At 40.2% G+C, this 17,635-nt stretch overlaps 2 protein-coding genes across 2 annotated transcripts; one reads left to right on the top strand and one right to left on the bottom strand.

Annotated features, from left to right (window-relative positions):
* Positions 1–4: 4 nt before the first annotated feature.
* On the top strand, positions 5–11,181 carry PDHA1 (pyruvate dehydrogenase E1 alpha 1 subunit; the record flags this gene model as incomplete). Its single annotated transcript, XM_010725596.2, has 12 exons — positions 5–151; positions 1,443–1,457; positions 2,770–2,838; positions 3,432–3,605; positions 4,310–4,436; positions 6,434–6,525; positions 6,887–6,979; positions 7,598–7,753; positions 7,951–8,022; positions 8,984–9,051; positions 9,899–10,007; positions 10,735–11,181. Coding segments are annotated over 12 exons (1,293 nt in total), but the record flags the coding sequence as incomplete, so codon positions are not given.
* Positions 11,182–11,191: 10 nt separating this feature from the next.
* LOC104909298 (mitogen-activated protein kinase kinase kinase 15-like) lies at positions 11,192–16,855 on the bottom strand. Its single transcript, XM_010725589.2, has 7 exons — positions 16,648–16,855; positions 16,017–16,122; positions 14,975–15,185; positions 14,023–14,135; positions 13,748–13,845; positions 13,565–13,641; positions 11,192–11,980 (listed from the first exon to the last, which is right to left on the bottom strand). The coding sequence occupies exons 1-7, from the start codon at positions 16,807–16,809 to the stop codon at positions 11,899–11,901; spliced, it is 849 nt and encodes a 282-aa protein (XP_010723891.1). The 5' UTR covers positions 16,810–16,855; the 3' UTR covers positions 11,192–11,898.
* Between the last annotated feature and the right edge of the window lie 780 nt (positions 16,856–17,635).

Raw genomic sequence — 17,635 nt, 5'->3', positions numbered from 1 at the left:
AAAAAAAAGTCGCTGCGTGCGGGAGCACGCTGTAAATACCCAGCCCTTGGTGTGCCTGCTGCTGGATACAGGAAGTGCACAACGAGTGCTGCAGCCCACGCCTGGCACGGCTGTGCCTTCTCATGGCTTTAGATGTGGGAACAATGTGCGGGTATCCATGTTATTTATCGTGTTTAAAACACATCGTTCCATTTCTGAAACCCTTTTCCAGGCTTTTTGCCTTAACTTTATTTTTATATTGGTACATTCTGACAGTCAACACAATCAGAGTAAACTTGGTCATCTTATTTCCCTCTACATTCATCTGACTTGTTTTGAAGTGAATCACAGAATCATTAAGGCTGGAAAAGACTTCTAAAATCACCTAGTCCAACCCCCAACCCATCACACCATGCCCACTGACCACATTCCTCAGTGCCACATCCACATGGTTCTTGAACACCTCCAGGGACAGTGGCTGCACCACCTCCCTGGGCAGCCTGTGCCACTGCCTTTCAAAGAAGAAATCTTTCCTTATATCCAACCCAGACCTCCCCTGCCACAAGTGTTTTGCCTTTGCTCACTCAAACAATAGTCATTTAATCTTTTCCTGAGAATTCTTTCAAGTTGTGGAATTTTAAAAATTACCTCAATGTTTAATGTGTTGTGTTTTCTCTCTCACGTGAAACATCTTTAGAATTTTCCCTTTTCATTCTCGTTATTCCATTGTAATGACTCTGAATGCAAGGAAAAAAACATGCCAGCTGAAAAAAAAATATGAACACGAGAAGAATGGGAGTTTTCTGACTATGTTAAAAAGTATCTTTTGTAAGCTGAAGGCCAGTTGTCTTTCTGTCCTTGAGAGCAAACCTGTTGCCCTACTTCAATGCTGGGGTAGCTCTCCTGCCTAGCAGTCATTTGTTGCGAAACAGCTGTAGCTGGCTGGCTTTGTGCAGATGGCCTCAGAGAGCAGGGTCACCAGGAGACCTTGCTGTGTGTATTGGAACTACATGGAATATAGATCTAAAAGCAAGAGAAAATGTCTGTATTAAAATTTTCTGGTTTGGGTGCCAAAAATGTGTTCCTCCATGTACTTGGTCTGCTCCTGATATACAGTGTTTTCCAGAAGTTCAAACCAGCTCCATTTTGGAAATCTTAGTATTTGGCTTTTGGGATCCTAGTGACTGCCAATTATTAACTATTCCTGTGCATTTGCAAATCACCAAATAAACTGAAGCAGTTTTAACCCATAAGGCATTATTACTATTCTGATCATTTTGTAAAGCATAAAGATGGGTTTCCATGACTCAAAGCTTGCCTAAAGGGAAACTACTTTTCTCACAGCGTTCTAGTTAGCTAATAATTTGCTGATTCTCCTCCCCCAATTGTTTGTTGCAGTTACTTACGCTTCTTTTTTTTCTTTCTTTGTTTTTTTTTCTTCCTTCCAAATGCTGCTAACCTAGGGAGCTGTTAGTGAGGTAAGATCTGAACCAGTTTTGTCAAGGATTTTCATATTTGTTTCTTCTGTTGTGTACTGGCCATGTATTTAAGAACTTCTGTAGAGATTCTCCAGCAGTGCTTCTATTCAGGTCTGGAGCTTGGACCAGGCTGACCTGCAGAAATCCTTTCCAACCTCAGCCATTTTCTGGTTCTGTGAATCCCAGACTCCTGACTGACTTCCAGCTCTAGAACTAAAATAGCTTTTTATCACTGGTAATACTGTTGCATCGTGGTAAAGAGCGTAGAAACCTGGTTTAAATTAAGAACTCCAAATATTTAATCTGATAATATGGGGGCTTGTGAGGTCATGACAGCCAAACTAAATGGCCAACAGGAGATAACCAACAAGCATTGAGAAATTTCTCCTGGCATTTGTCCCAGTGTTACGTGTGTCAATCAATAGCTTTGTTGGAGACAGCACTGGGTAGTCTCAGAGTTTAAAAAGAGCTAACTTTGAGCGTATGCAAGTTCCATGGTTGAACAAACTTCTGAAATGTATGTGTGACAATTAGCAGTACAACTTTGCTGCTGAAAATCAAGTGCATTCCTCACACTGTGGCCACAAGGCATGCGTGGATAGGCAATTACTACGTACTGAAGTTATCTAAGAATACCACTTGTTGGTTAATAGACTGCACATTTTTTTAGACAGAACAGTAACGTATCTTCAAACATCTTGTCTCTCTCCTACTATGTCAGCTCTGTAGTTCTGTATTTCATGCACCCTTGGGTAGCTGTGCTGCTACCTGCTTAAATAATACTCTCTGTCTTTATTATCATTGCCTGCATCCTTCCATCTTCCCTTAAAAGGAAAGAGAGTAGTTCACATTCCAGAAGTCTGCTGTGTTGGGTTGTGTTTTTTCTCCCAGGGAAGTTTTTTGTTCTGACAAGGTGAAATTGCAGTCAGTGCAAAGAGCCATCTTAATTGGCTGTGTCACTGCTCGTATAAGGGATCTGTCAGGTGAAGGAAAAAATATATATACTTTTTGTGATGTTAATCCTTTTTATAGTCTTCTGAAGTTTACTTGTTTTATTTAGTTAATCAAGGGTATTAAAAATTAAAATTCTGTTCTCTTTTTCTAATCTTAGTTTAAATACTGGGTTTTGGAGGAGTTCTAGTGCATGCGTTCAAAATCCAAGTTCTCTGATATTTTAAGGATATGCCACTGGAAAGTTTCAGTCACAAAGTATTTCAGTGTCAGCGTACCGTTAGAAATGATTTGAGACTTTATCTATTACTGCGTGGTAATTATATGTCAGTATTGCTCACATTTTGGTTTTCTTTTTAAGGCCTCTCGAGTGATGGTAGCATCACGTAACTATGCCGACTTTGCAAATGAAGCTACGTTTGAAATTAAGGTAAAGAAGCTGAATGCTTCATACTTGTATTCTGTGGAAGCAGCGCTGTAGATCCTGACATGATAGAGCTCACCCCTTACCATTTCAGTTACAAAAGTGTGCTACGTGGATTTTCAGAACCAAACCCCTTGCTATCTGCTCTGATTTCTACATGGAGTTGGAAATAGTGTGCTTGGATACATGTAGTCACGTCACTGTGTTAATTCAAACTGAAGTCACGTGCAGGTGTGTTGTATCAAATTCCTTAGGGCATCAGTAGATTTGCTGTGGAGAGAGTTGCTCTAATAGAAGATGCCATGTAGGCTATGAAGCAGTATTGTGGCCATCTAGTGCACTGGCAGAGCAATGTGTTTGGTTCGTTCCACTGAATGTGTAAGACTTAGTTTTTTGGTAGAAGTACTTAAAATCAGCCCTTCTTGCAATTTGGCGTAGCTCACGGTTTGAGAGAGAAGCTGTGTTGTACGTGTTGGGGTTTGCTTTTTTAGAAAGACACTACTACCTGAATTTGAAACTGACGTGTCATTTAAAAAAAAGTGCTGTTGATAAACAGGATGGATGAGTGTCAAGAAGTAACTACTTGTTCAACTTGACAGCCGTGTGACCTCCATCGCCTGGAAGAAGGCCCTCCTACCACTGCAGTGCTGACACGAGAGGAAGGGCTCCATTACTACAAGACAATGCAGACCATACGGCGCATGGAGCTGAAGTCTGACCAGCTTTACAAGCAGAAAATTATTCGTGGCTTCTGTCACTTATATGATGGTCAGGTGAGACTCTTATTTTCCCCTTATAGACTCATTTTTATTCTGTCTTGCCCTATTTAATTTAGGGTTTTGAAATAGATGAGGTAGTAAATCTAGAACTCAGTATCTATGCACGATGTCTGAAATCATAGCAGGTCTGCAATTTGGGTCATTATTTCCTTACAAGCAATGTCTGAGCACACAAAGGGATTCCTATTTCTTGGGACAGCAATAGGAAGAGAGAGAAGGCAAGGTGCAGCTGCAGTTCAGCTCAACGTGAGGCATAAGCTATTGTAGCATACTCAATTAAGTGCATTTGGAAGCTCACATCCTCATTATCAAGCCCCACAGATAAGTTTTCTTCCAGCGTCTCACAGATCATACATCCACTAAAAAGCTACAGTCAGAAGAAGGAACTTAATGAAATTAGTGAACTGAACTGTAGTTACTTAGATACTTCAGAGATGAGCATAGAAGAAATCTGCAGGTCTTTTTACCTTCTCATTTTTCCTTCTTCCCTAATTTTCTTGGTTGCACACAGGACAGGTTGGATATAGAGCCCAGCCTATTCCTCCTTGGGATTTAAGGCACTCTGGTGTTATCTGTGCTTTTCCTGTTTCCTGCTTTATTTCTTGTATGGGGGACCACAGACAGACCGTGCCACACTGCAGCCTGTGGAAATGGTGTGCTTCCTCTTCATTGCTGAACTTGCTTTCCATTGGTGACAGGAGGCTTGCTGCGTAGGGCTTGAAGTTGCCATAAAGCCTACAGACCACGTGATAACAGCATACAGAGCTCACGGATTTACTTATGCCCGAGGCGTCCCCGTTCGAGAAATTCTCGCTGAACTTACAGGTTTGTGCTCAATAAAATAAGGGTTCGTGTGCTACTGTACTAGCCTCAGGATTATTTTTACTAAAGTTCAAAACGATGTTAATGCACAAAGCATACCAGGGATCCAGAAGTGATGTAGTAACACAGCAGAATAAACATTGTTTATGATCTGTGTTCTGTAATAAAAAGCAGCTGCATCATTAAAGTAAAAAGGTTTAAGAGCTGCAGCTTCTTGTAGCTCAAAACGTGATTTAGGTAGAATGTATGTAATTTAAATTACTGCTGAATCTGAAAGTATTGTATTTACATTTATATTTTAAAAAAGGGATTGGAGAAAAAATACAGGGAGAAATAAACCTGTTGACTGTAGTTTGGTTCTGGAGTGGTAGAAAGACAAACTATGCTGAGAATGCCTTTAGTACCTAAAAATGAAACATAGGAACCGAGATAATTTTGCCAGAGTACATTACGTCAATCCTGTCTAATTTTCTGAGAGTATCAGGACTAAGGCTGGATGTGGCTCTGGGCAGCCTGGTCTGGTGGTTGGCGACCCTGCAAATATGCAGAGGGGTTGAAACTGGATGATCATTGTGGTCCTTTTCAACCCAAGCCATTCTATGATTCCGTGATAATGGACAGAGGAAAAAACATGTAGATATCAGTTTAATTAGTTGTTATTAAATTTTTTGATGCTATTAGCTGTGACCCTGCATAAGAAATAACTAAATTGCAATTTAACTGGAATGTAACTAGAAAACCATAATTAATGTAATTGCCAAAATTGTTGTCAAACAAAAGGATGTATTCTGCAAAAAGTTAAAGCAGCTTTTTGCTGCCAGCATAGTTCCATTCCTAATTAGGGGAATGGTGTGGAGGAAATGTGTATATTGACTGGAAGATAGCATAGTATGTGTTGGGGGTGAGCTGTGCGCTCGTAGATTAGTGATTCTGAAAAATGAGAGAAATGGCCTGAGAAATAGGGAGCAAGCTAAGTGAAATACCAATTGGTTGAGCATTGCTTGAGCAGGGAAAGAGCTAGGGGCTTGAGAGATTGTTTTTTGACATCTCAACATAGTTGAAATGTATTGTGATTGTATGAGCACAATCCCAGTGCCTAGCATCTGTAGGATTTCTGCTATAGCAGAGAACAGTATTGTTATGGTTTTTGGTAACTGGTTAGGCGGCTAACAAATGCAAATACTCAAATACAGATTCACACTGCACTGGAGGAGGGGATGGCAAGATGAGCATTTCTGAAACTTTCTAGTTGGGAGGTTTAACTTGGGGGAGTGGAATGGATGGAGCAGATCAAATAATAGCTTGACTCTGTGGGCAGGAGGAGGTACATATGTTAGGAAGGAAAAGGCTGGTTTTTATCCGCAAACAACAGCTGGAACGATGCTGGGCTAGGTACTGAAGGTTTATCTGGAGGCAGGGAGTTGTGGGTTTTGTTGAGGTATTTTGTTTGATTCTTTGTCCTATCTGTAACTTCTACTTCTGGCTGTTGCCCAGGGGAGGACAAGTGTAGATTACTGCAATTAACTTGGAACAGTGTTCATATTTTTCTTGCAGAAGCTAAAGTAAAAGGACTGTAGGTACTTCTTGCACTTCTTGTTAAAATACCGTGGATTAGATTCATGAGAAATGTAAACCATACTGGCTATTTCAAATAGACAACCACCTGAGATGAGTGTCCTGAAAAATATAAAAGCACTCTATAGTAAAGTAGGGACTAAAATTAATGAATAAATCTTATTCTATACTTCTCAAGTGATGTTTTCATTAGCATTCTTCCCCTTGGCTTCTTTTATTTGATTGGTGATACATTTAACTATAAGTTCTGTGTGGGGAGGCCATTATGTCTGATGTATGAGAATCAGCATCTTAACTCTCCTGAGATTTATCTCATGACAACAGTAACATTGCCTCAGTATTATTACCTTTTGGAATTGAATTAGCTGTTACCATTTGTATAGCATTTTTCTTCTGAAAAAAGAAATCCCTTGTTCATGTTTCAGGTCGAAAAGGAGGATGTGTGAAGGGAAAAGGAGGATCAATGCATATGTATACCAAAAACTTTTATGGTGGTAATGGTATTGTCGGTGCTCAGGTATATACGTGACTTCTGCTTTAAAACACAAGTTGAATTTGGCTGGTGTCCCATCCTCGCATTGCTTCTCAATTTTCAAAATGTGAATTTGTATGCAGCTACTATTGCTTTGTGGCTGCTAAATCTATTGTTATTCTGGCTTGCTGACAGCTTTGCATTTTGCATCAAGCCAAGAATATGGTTACTATTTATATTTTGGCTGCTAGACAGATTGTCACCAACCCATTTCCATTTCTTACTACTCTTTTATCTGTTGAGCACATCCTTGATATCGGAAGTGTCTTCACACTTCACAAGCAACCTGTCTCCAACATTCTCTAAATGTTGTTCTAAAATTCTGGTTTGTCCTGTACTGTGATAGGTTCCTCTTGGAGCTGGGATTGCGCTCGCCTGCAAATACTTTGGTAAAAATGAGGTCTGCCTGACTTTATATGGGGATGGTGCAGCCAACCAGGTAAACAAACTGACTAAGGTGGTTCTGTAAGGAGAAATGTGACTGCAGGCAATTGGTTTTCCTTCTGTGAACTGAGAGCTTCGCCTTTCTACTGGGTAGAGGAGCACTTTCCCCTGTCTGTCTCATGTCTGCAACCCAGACAGCATCTGGCTTTGAATCTGTTGTAATGATGGTTTGAAAAAATGAGTCTGCTGATACCAGTGCATCTTAGTGAACTACTTACTTTGAGACAATTATCTTCATTTTACTGGCAGAGAAGTAAAGCCAGGTGGAAAAAAGTGATTTAGAGTGCACTGTTGATTTTTACCTTCCCACTTTCAAAACACGTGGCATTCAAGGGTACCTTCCAACTCAAATCATTCTGTGTTTTGTGCTACTCTAACGCAGAGACTGAAATGGGTTTAAAACTTAAGAAATTCTATGAACTATGAGTGGAGATAAAAGTTACCTTTATAATATAACTTCTCTTTTATTGCTGCTGAGCTGCAGAAGGGGCTAGTTTGAGATCACTTCTGGTATCAAAAGTTTTGCTAGCTGCAGCTGAATGATTTTTCAGTAGAGCCTAATGCTTGAAATGGGAGCTCCCTGTCCGGACAGAACTTGCTCCTTTTCTTTCAGGGCCAGATATTTGAAACATACAATATGGCAGCCTTGTGGAAGTTGCCTTGTATTTTCATCTGTGAGAACAATCGGTATGGAATGGGAACCTCAGTTGAAAGAGCTGCAGCCAGTACTGACTACTACAAAAGAGGAGACTTCATCCCAGGGCTTAGAGTGAGTACAGCTCCAGCGTGCTTTGAGGCATGTGTGTGCAATACATACATGCCTGTGTATTTTTATTTATAAATATATTTATAAATATTTTTTAAAATAGGAAATTTAAGATTGAGTTCCTATTGCATTACTGATATGAAAGTACTGAATTTGAAAGTTTGTTTTCCGGTCTCTTTTTGACTTGTGCTGTGCATCAGGTGGATGGCATGGATGTTCTCTGTGTTCGAGAAGCAGCCAAGTTTGCAGCCGAGTACTGCAGAGCTGGAAAAGTAAGTTGGTAGCCATTCCTTTACCATAGGTGAAACTTTCAGCAATAATTGATGCATAAAACGTTCCTCAACTTAACCTAGCTTTCTCTAGTTAGCGTAGAATTGTTTGGTTGACCTTATTTCCTCTGTTTCTCCACAGTAAGCAGTCTGCTAGTAATTAAGTAAGTCGTTCTTTAATTTTGTTAGAGTTGTTAACACGCAGTTGGTACTTAATCAAGCTTTGAGAAAAAAAACAATCTTGAGACCTTGTTAACTTCTTTCTCCTTCCTAGCAACCTACTTAAACTCTGTTGTGAAAAATGTTTTGACTGTTAGGCAGCTTTGTTCTTTATGAAGAAATTTAGAAGGGGGAGGGGCACAAAAAATAATTCTACATTTGCAACAAAAGAAAAGTGAAGTAATTTTTTTGTGAGACTAGATATGTGGCAATGAGAGAGATTTTTATGTACCTGCCTAGAAATATGAGAGAGATTTTTATGTACCTGCCTAGAAATATGTACAAAACTGTATGGAACCTTAAGGGTTTTTCAGCATCAGTGCCTGTTACCCAAGAATAAAACTGTTTTGACATATCTGACGTTATGTGAAATGATGTTTGTGCTTGGAATGCACAGAAGGAAGTTTGCACAGTAGAACAAGCTGCTGGGAGTTAGAGTCTTGAAGTGAAATTATAAGCAATTTGAAATACTCTGGGTAACGGTGGAAAGGCATTGGAAGGGACCAAATTGCTTAATAATGCTCAATAAGGACATGAAAGTAAATGCTAGTAGTTATCAACATGCTTTTTCATTTAAGAGGAGTTTTGTTTTGCTGCTTGTGATAATGATATGTGAATTGATTAAACTGAGAAAGTTGAATTAAAAACATTTGTCACTTGTACAATTCGCCTGTAGCAAATACTGCTATAACACAAATTGATTGCTCAAGGTGATAATGCTCTTTGTATGTTCTTTCTTTTTAAGGGTCCTATTGTGATGGAGTTGCAGACATACCGTTATCATGGCCACAGTATGAGTGATCCTGGCATAAGGTACCATGGAAACCCTGTAATAGAATTCACTGAAAACAATTAAGTATTGATGGTCAAAATCTCGACACTGTGTGAAATGCATGAAGGTTATGATAAAATCACTGTGACAAGTCTGACCACTCAGCCTTTGTTTTATTTTCAGTATTAAGAAATGGAGTTTTCAGAACAAGCAATATCTGCTCAATTTGTGTACCTTTTATTAATGAGTTCAGCATTCTGCGTGACTTTGTGGCGTATTCTAAGAAAGCTTTGACTGAAAAGCAGTGCACTTTTCCAGGGTTTTTAGAGTATATAAAAATCCTATAAGCTAAAAGTACAGCTCGAGTGTCCAGTCAAATGGAACGCTTCTTAAAAAGCACAAGCATACAGGTGCCAAAAAGCTTTGGGCATTGAACCATCCAACAAATTCAAACTGATCTACATGTAGTAGTCATATACCTTAACGCTTCGTTGGAAACTTGTAGTGAATTGGAAGTTTTGATTGAGTTCGTTAAACGTATCCCTCTGTAAGTCCTGTGACCCAATCTAATAGCACAGGGCAAGTCATATAGCCCCCACTGCTCTTTCCCTTAGTAGAGATAGGGAGAGAGAAATACAGCTTCACAGTAGCCATCTCAGCTACAGCAGCTTTCCTTCCTTGTCCGCATCGTATTTAAGTCTGGATCTATTTCAGTTTCCACTTTCAAATCTAAGAAGTCTTCTGGATGTAGCCATGCTGTACTTTGGATAATGAATGCTGCTGTATTTTCATTGCATTCCTGACACCTTTTCTCTAAAAATGAGCTGCATCATCATTTTGATACAAGAGAATTATTGAAGTTCATCTCTTTGCTTGTGTTCCTCCTAGCTATCGTACTAGAGAGGAAATTCAAGAAGTGAGAAGCAAAAGTGATCCCATTACTTTGCTGAAGGACAGAATGATCAACAATAACCTTGCTAGCGTTGAAGAATTAAAGGTATGGTTTTTAGTAGATGTTTAAGCAAGCTCTTTTGCTTTCATATACTACTTATTTCCTACTTATTCACTTGTCCTTTGAGCTTTTTTATTAGAATGTAACTTTTTGGTGATAATAAAACTTTGTTGCACACTAGCTAATGCAGTTGTGCTCTGTAGAAACTGCTTTTTGCTTTTGGGTGCTGAGTGTAACTCAATGCAAGGTTCTGTGAATGTTAGTATTTCAAATACATCTCTTGTCATGCTGGCGTCTAAGAAAACAAAATTGTCCACATGAGCTAGAAAGCAGGTAAAGGCTCTGAACTTTGAGTCTTGCACTGGCAATGGTCAGTGGTAGTGAAGAATCCTAGTGAAGGAGCCAGAAGCTCTCTAAGCAAATGGTGTAAGTATCCTGATTGTTCTGCTATTGAGATCTCCTTACACCTTGTAAAGGTCCATGAATTGGAAGTGCGGGGTTTATGCCTTACCTGCAGGATTGCGGTCACATTTCTCTGTATACTTGCGTTGCTTTGCAGAAAGAGAATGCAAAAAAGAAAATGCTCAGTGTGGTCTTGTTCCTCTGGGATAATTGTACTGTTCTTTGCTTTAGAAGGGAGGAAACTTACAGTTTTCTAATTTTTTACAGACAGCTTTAATACTAGGTCTGATCGGTGTTTCATCATCACTTTTAAATTCAAAGTGTTGATGCTTTTTCTGAGTTGCCTTCTAATTAGCATTTCTTTATTTAGGAAATCGATGTGGCAGTGAGAAAAGAGATAGAGGAAGCTGCTCAGTTTGCTACCACTGACCCAGAGCCCCCACTGGAAGAACTCGGTAACCACATTTACTTCAATGAGCCGCCCTTTGAAGTGCGTGGCCCCAACCAGTGGATAAAGTATAAGTCTCTCAGCCATTCATAAGAATAAGTGAGTGCATTTACAAGAACTGTAATGACTCAGAAACCTTAATCTTTATTTAACACCTCCTCTTTCAAAAGAAGGTGTTGAGTAAGGCAGTCTCATCACAGTACAGATTGTCTTAAACATGCCTGAATGTTGTTTCAGAAGGAGCTAAACTATGAGAAAGCAGCAGTTTATTTAAATTGCTATATATTTGCTTCACAGGTTTTCTTTGGATTGCTGTATTTGTCATGTACAGTGTAAAAATAAAAATAAATAAACTTTAACAACATTTAATCTGGTTTTCTTTTTTTTTAAAGTCAGTTGATAAAGAAACAAAGACCTTTTAGGTTTGCCACATTTTTACTGCAGCCAAATTACAAAATCAAAACATCATGCAGGCTTTGCTTAGTTGCTCACTGAGAGTAGCTTTCATACACAAAGCTATGTACAGTTGTAGAGAAAGAAGTGACATACTCTACAGCTTAACCCCTTCCTGCTTAAACCATCAGCAAGCACACCTGTCACACATTCTAAGTTCAGTGTGCACAATGCTAAAGCCAATTCAGGTGTGTGGTACAGTCTTCATTCTGCCCCTCCCAGCTCCCTGTATTCCCCTCAGCCACTCCCCTATTAGGACAGTACAAGAAGCTAAAAAACCAAAATGTCCTCAGATCTATACAGCACTGCTCAGATACAACTAAAACATTGGTCTATTAGCAACATTGTTTTTCTCCTAGAGCCAAACCATAGCATCAATACCGGACACTATGAAGAAAATTAACTCTGTCTCAGCTAAGGCTTTATATTTACAGTGATAGGGCATTTGTCTTCTGTGCTACTCTTCCATAAGCTGTTACTACTTACTGTGTATTATGCTGATGGTCAAATGAGCTATATAATTGTGCAAAACCTGCAAAGCAGGGAGACTACGTACATATATACATCCAATAATTTAGGAATGTATCTATCTTTCATTTGCTTACTCCCGTTACACATTCTGTTTCCAAAGAGCTATCCTTCTGCCTCCATGGACTTATCAGGCATTTGTCGGTGGGTTAATATCGCATTCCAAATTCTGCAGAGAAGTCCGCCACTGTCTCAAGAAGAATAGAGAACAATTAGGGACAGCAGTAACTGGTTAGGGAAAAACCACCATCTCCATTACTTGAAAGTGTGCAAGAGGTAAACTCTAAAGTGGCTGGAAAGCTGCCTAATGGGAAGGGACCTTGATGTACTGATGGACAGTCGGCTGAATATGAGCCAGCAGTGTGCCCAGGTGGCCAAGAAGGCCAACAGCATTCTGGCTTGTATCAGGAATGGAGTGGTGAGCAGGACTAGGGAAGTCATCCTGTCCCTGTACTCGGCCCTGGTGAGGCCTCACCTCAAGTACTGTGTTCGGTTTTGGGCATCTCAGTACAGAAAGGACACGGAGGTGCTGGAGCAGGTCCAAAGAAGGGCAACAAGGCTTGTGAAGGGCTTGGAGAATATGCCCTATGAGGAGAGACTGAAGGAACTGGGGCTGTTTAGTCTGGGGAAAATGAGGCTGAAGAGAGACCTTATTGCTCTCTTCCAATAACTGAAAGGTGCTTACAGCGAGTGTGGGGTTGGTCTCTTCTCACTGGTGACAGGACAAGGGGAAATGGCCTCAACTTGCAGCAGGATAAGTTTAGGTTGGATAACAGGAAAAACTTCTTTACAGAAAGGGTTGTTAAGCACTGGAATAGGCTCCCTAGAGAGGAGGTGGGGCCAGGATGTGTTTAAAAACTATTTGGATGTGGTGCTCAGGGACATGCTTTATAGAATAGAATCATAGAATCACAAGGTTGGAAATGACCTGTAAGATCATCTATTCCAACCATCTTCTCACTACCACTGCTACCACAAGCATTAACCCATTTCTCGTAGCTCCTCATCCAGACGCCTCTTGAACACTGCCAGGGACGGCGACTCCATGACCTCTCTGGGCAGCCATTCCAGTGCCTGACCGTTCTCTGAGAGAAAAAGTTTTTCCTCGTGCCTAACCTAAGCCTCCTCTGGCACAACTTGTGGCCGTTTCCCCAGGTCCTGTTTGTTGCCCAGGAGGAAGAGACCAAACCCCTCCTCCCCACAACCTCCTTTCGGGAAGTTGTAGAGTGCAATGAGGTCTCCCCTTGGCCTCCTCTTCTCCAGACTAAAATTTGGACTAAAAATCCAGTCTAGAATTTAGTGGAGGGTTGTTAGAGTTAGGGTAGTATGATTGGATTTGATCTTTAAGGTGTTTTCCAAACTGAGCAATTCTATGATTCTATGATTTACCAATTATGCTAGCATGAAGAAAACCCCAAACACTATAGCTGTTCAAGCTTAGGGCCAAACAATTTCTTCCATGTCAGCCAGAGATTAATAGAATGACAATGAAACGGGAAGGAAAAATAAGTAAATTCCTCGTGCCTATATATAACTATAACTATATATATATATATATATATAGTTCTCAGTCATGGTAAATACAAAAAGTTTGAGGGCATGTTGTAACTCACTGTATAGTTTGTGTTATGTTGTTACAGTGTGGCAGTGTTCATACATTAACAGAAGACCAGAGTAAATTAATAGGCCTATAAGAATATCATAACATCTACCCCACCCCCCTTTCTTATTAATTAAGCTCTCAGCAGTGACCTAAGATGTAGTTCCTTACCGCAGTTGAAGGCATCGCAAATCATCCTTAGTGATGTCATTAAGGACAGTACTCAGTGTATAATCCTCTTCAGCAAACTGAAAGGGAAATTTGCTCATAAGTAAGTATTCCTCCTTTGAAACTCAACTGCTAACAAGGGCTGCCTTTTTTTAAAAAAAAAAAGGTATAAATATATATATTTACCCTTCTAATGGTATCTGGGTCTGCCCCTTGTTGTTTCAGCCAGTTTGTGAGCTCTGGGTCTGCATTCTCTTTTAAAGTTGATGAAGGCCACTGCCAGTCTTTAACAGAAAATAATAATAATAATAATAATATGTCATTACACCTCAAAACTAGGACAAAAGTGGTGGTTTTGAGACTATTTAAACTTAAAATAGAAGATCCAAGCCACCCTTTAACCAATCCCATGAACTTGGACATACATACTGTCAAAGTACCCACTCAGTATCTTCTTATACCTCTGGGTTTAAATCTTAATTGAAGCAAGTGCAATTCCTGCGTTTTTTGCTCCAAAGATTGTTGTAAGAGTGTCTGATACTCCTTCTCCTTCTGAACGAGTTTTTCCAAAAGCCTGTTAGCATACAAGAGAGATAAACAGCCACCATACTGAGAATAAATCTAACTGAAAAAAAAAAACCAATATTTTTTAACAACTGCCATGGGACTTGACACAAGGGATACTTGATGCTCTTAAGTAACATATCTTATGACAGATTCCTTTTTTGTTGCCTGAGTCTCAGCTTGGTGGTAGCACGTTAAGGCCCTCATCTTTGCAGCAGAATTTAGTAAATATGTTGTAAATTCTTTTCCTGGTGTTCAGCAGTTTCCCTGGGTAGAGTTTCTATCTTTCTTTATAATTTACTGCAAGGCAGTGTAACGCTGTGGTGATTTACTTTGCATCCAGATGCATCAGCAGCAACATACAAATATAACTCATGAAAAATAGGAAAGGAGCTTTGATGAGCTCTGCGTACACTCATTAATGAGCCTGCCACATCTGATGAGCTATTCTGGCCATCCCCTGCAGGAGGAAGAAGGAACATTGTCCTTCTGGTATCTACTGCTCCATTTTCATAAAACTTGCAAGAACATCTCTGATGGTGCCACTAGGTGAGGTGGCATCTAAGGCAGTAGGAAAGAAACAAACGGTGTTACACAGGCATCGTTACTTAACAGTAGAAATCCACCAGGACACACTGCAACATAAAAATTATTGGCACAGAAATGAAAGTTGTACTGAAAGCTGTTGAGTTGTCATACTGGTGCTGCCAGCGCACTCTGAATCCCTTTGCTGGCAGGCGTGCTTTGTCACCAGCTAAGTACATGTCACTGCAGGAAGCATGTCTGCAAGCTTTTTAAAGGCCCTAGGAATAAACGCATAGTGTTTGTGCACGGTTGTGTACGGGTTACCTTATGGTCTCTTGTTTGAGTCTGCCCAATTCCAGGCAAAGCTGCTGCTGAGCCTCGTGTGACACCTCGGAGCTGAGGGTGCTAACTCCTGACGTGACAGCAGCATCCTCTGTCCCATTTTGTTCAGAGGGACGGAAACTCTCTTCCACTTCATCACAATCTTTGTCGCCACCTTCAGTTTCTGATGCTGGCTCAAAGTGAGCTCGAAGTTCTGATAAAACAAAACATCATAAAGTTTTATTTGGATTGGTTTATCTCCATAGGGTAGTGCATTTTGCTCTTTGTTACTGCAGGTGAAGGAACCTCAGCTGAGGCTGAGGCCTTGTTTCATGATGCACAGAGGAGTAGGGAAAGCCTTATTAGCTGGACCATGGATGTTACAACATCAGTGCTAAAAGGAGTGCCACAGCACATTTGGACTGAAAGGGCTCACTGTCAGTAAGTTCAGAACATTCTCATACTGGAAATGGTGTTCGGCACTTCAGAGTTACAAAACTACTCAGAGTCCCAGCTAAGCCTTACTCCTGGACAGGTCGCCATCTTTTAACCTCCTCCCTTTTGGTGATGGTGGTGCTTGTTCCTACTACCTACCCATCTATAGACCAAGATTGTATTTCTCCTGATGTAAACGCACTGTCACTGCATCAGTTCCAGAGCTGAGCAGTCATTTGCCAGAACACATAACCAGGCCAGACAAGCAGCATTAGCCATTTGGATATTATCTAAATGTTGTATAGAGTCCTTTTCTTTCCAACTACAAATGGTCCAGATTGGACTAAGCTTAATCATTTATTTTTTTTTTTAAACAGGACCAGACTGGTGATGTAGAACCACTGGTACGCATTGTGTGCTTTGGTACTGCAACTGTGGCATTAATCCTCACAATCAACGCTTCTTTCTGGTGATCCCATACCTTTGATGTAGTAGCACAGGGAATGTGGGTAATGACATGCTGATGGAGTACACTGAAATCTATTCCATTCGCTACACAAATGCACAATCAGCTTTTCCTTTTAGTTTGTTAGCAACTGGATTGTTTTACCTGGAATAAGAATGGTGACTGCTGCTTGGACTGCACGGCGAATTATATTGTCCATTGCAAACATCCAGTGGGGCCTTATTAAATGATTTCTTAACACTTTGTTAACCTGCAGATATATGGGCAAATAAAAGTAAGTTAAGTTGCAACAAACAATATTTACTTGCATCTTAGGAAACAAAATCTTGTTTTTCAATATTAAGGTGAAGCTTTCAGTGTAAAAATCACCAAAACCATCCCACTTTTGAAAGGCTAAACAACCAGTTTGACAGTTTTAATTTAGATCTCTCAAACCAGACCGTGACATTCACGTCCCTGTATTGTACAATGGGAGGTGAATAGAAAACAAACGCAGGACGCAGAACAAGCTTTAGAGCTTGCTGGTAGCCCATAGGCAGCCCTTCAGGCCTGCTCAGCTTCATGGCCAGGCTGGGAGCACCCATGTCACTGAGACTGAGGCTACAACCCGTTAGGGCTTCAGCTCCATGTGCCTCTCTGCAGCTTTTCTGATGGCTGTTCAGCAAGAATGGAAACAGGGGGTGAGGTGAGGAAGAGTGGGGAGGCTACAAACCCCTGCGCTGAGAGGTCTGTTCAGGAAGAATTCCTCCCCTTCTGAGCCAGGCAAGGAACTCACCGCATCCTGAAATCCAAACAGCACCAGATGAATCTGATTGATAGAAGTGCTGTCAAAGTCCAGATCCATTTTCAATTTGGATATGGTAGAAGCCATCACTCTGTGCTCAGGAGAGTGTATGAAGTCCCTTAAAATCCCAATAATTTGCTTGATGTGGGCCATTGAAAGCTGCAGTTCTTCAGAGCTCTGGAGAAAAGATAATGAATGTCTATCAAGTAAATCCCAATGTCATTAAGTATTTAATTAGTAGTATTAGTATCTAGGTTACAACGTATAACTTTGCACATGTATGTTTCACACCTAAGCACAGATACCACAGAACTTTTGATTCTGCAAAGTCTTTATTTTCTCCCTTTGTCTATGTTTTTTTTTAATCAATAATTCCTATGTTCCAAACATGAATTGCACCTACTGCTATTGTGGCCGTCACAAAGAAGTGTGGTTCAAGATAATATTTACACATTTGTCCAACGTACTGTAGAGGGCAGCTTTCCTCCATAAAAGCAGCACAGTGAGTTGGTAAGAGACCCAAATGTTTGTAGATGTGTCCCTACAATAAGCTAACTCTGCACTTCCAAGTAATTGTGTAGACGTTATATAATCATTATGTTTACGCACCTATTCTAAGTCAGAAAAAGCTCTACGATTACACAGCAACAGCTCTCAAATGTTCATTCTCTGATTTGCAGCCCATACCCCCTACAGTTAAAGCCATTTCAGTACATGTAAGAACAGTCACCTGTGTAATTAAAAAGAAAAGGGCAAGTATTACAGAAATAATGGAAAGATGATTAAAGCAATGCTACAGAACAGCTGGGGACTGAGGTAGGATGTGCTTTACTAAATAATCCTTCTTTATCCTGGAAAATATTTAAAACTGCTGTTACTTCTGATTGAGATGTCACATACACATTTTAGACTCTGTTAAGGCCGTGAACTATTTCACAATTTTGTCCTTAAAAAAAAACACACAAGAAGAAGAAAAAGA

The sequence above is a fragment of the Meleagris gallopavo genome, chromosome 1, assembly GCF_000146605.3.
Source record: "Meleagris gallopavo isolate NT-WF06-2002-E0010 breed Aviagen turkey brand Nicholas breeding stock chromosome 1, Turkey_5.1, whole genome shotgun sequence".
Lineage (NCBI taxonomy): Eukaryota > Metazoa > Chordata > Aves > Galliformes > Phasianidae > Meleagris > Meleagris gallopavo.
This window is presented reverse-complemented; position numbering and strand designations above follow the sequence as displayed.

Bases quoted from the DNA above. Each gene is read 5' to 3' on its own strand.
- LOC104909298 (XM_010725589.2), bottom strand. From the start codon at position 16,809: ATGGCCCACATCAAGCAAATTATTGGGATTTTAAGGGACTTCATACAC. The intron at 14,136-14,974 runs GTAACCCGTACA...GTATGCTAACAG, and splicing joins CTCAAACAAGAGACCATAAG to GCTTTTGGAAAAACTCGTTC. The intron at 13,846-14,022 runs GTATAAGAAGAT...TTTCTGTTAAAG, and splicing joins ATTAAGATTTAAACCCAGAG to ACTGGCAGTGGCCTTCATCA.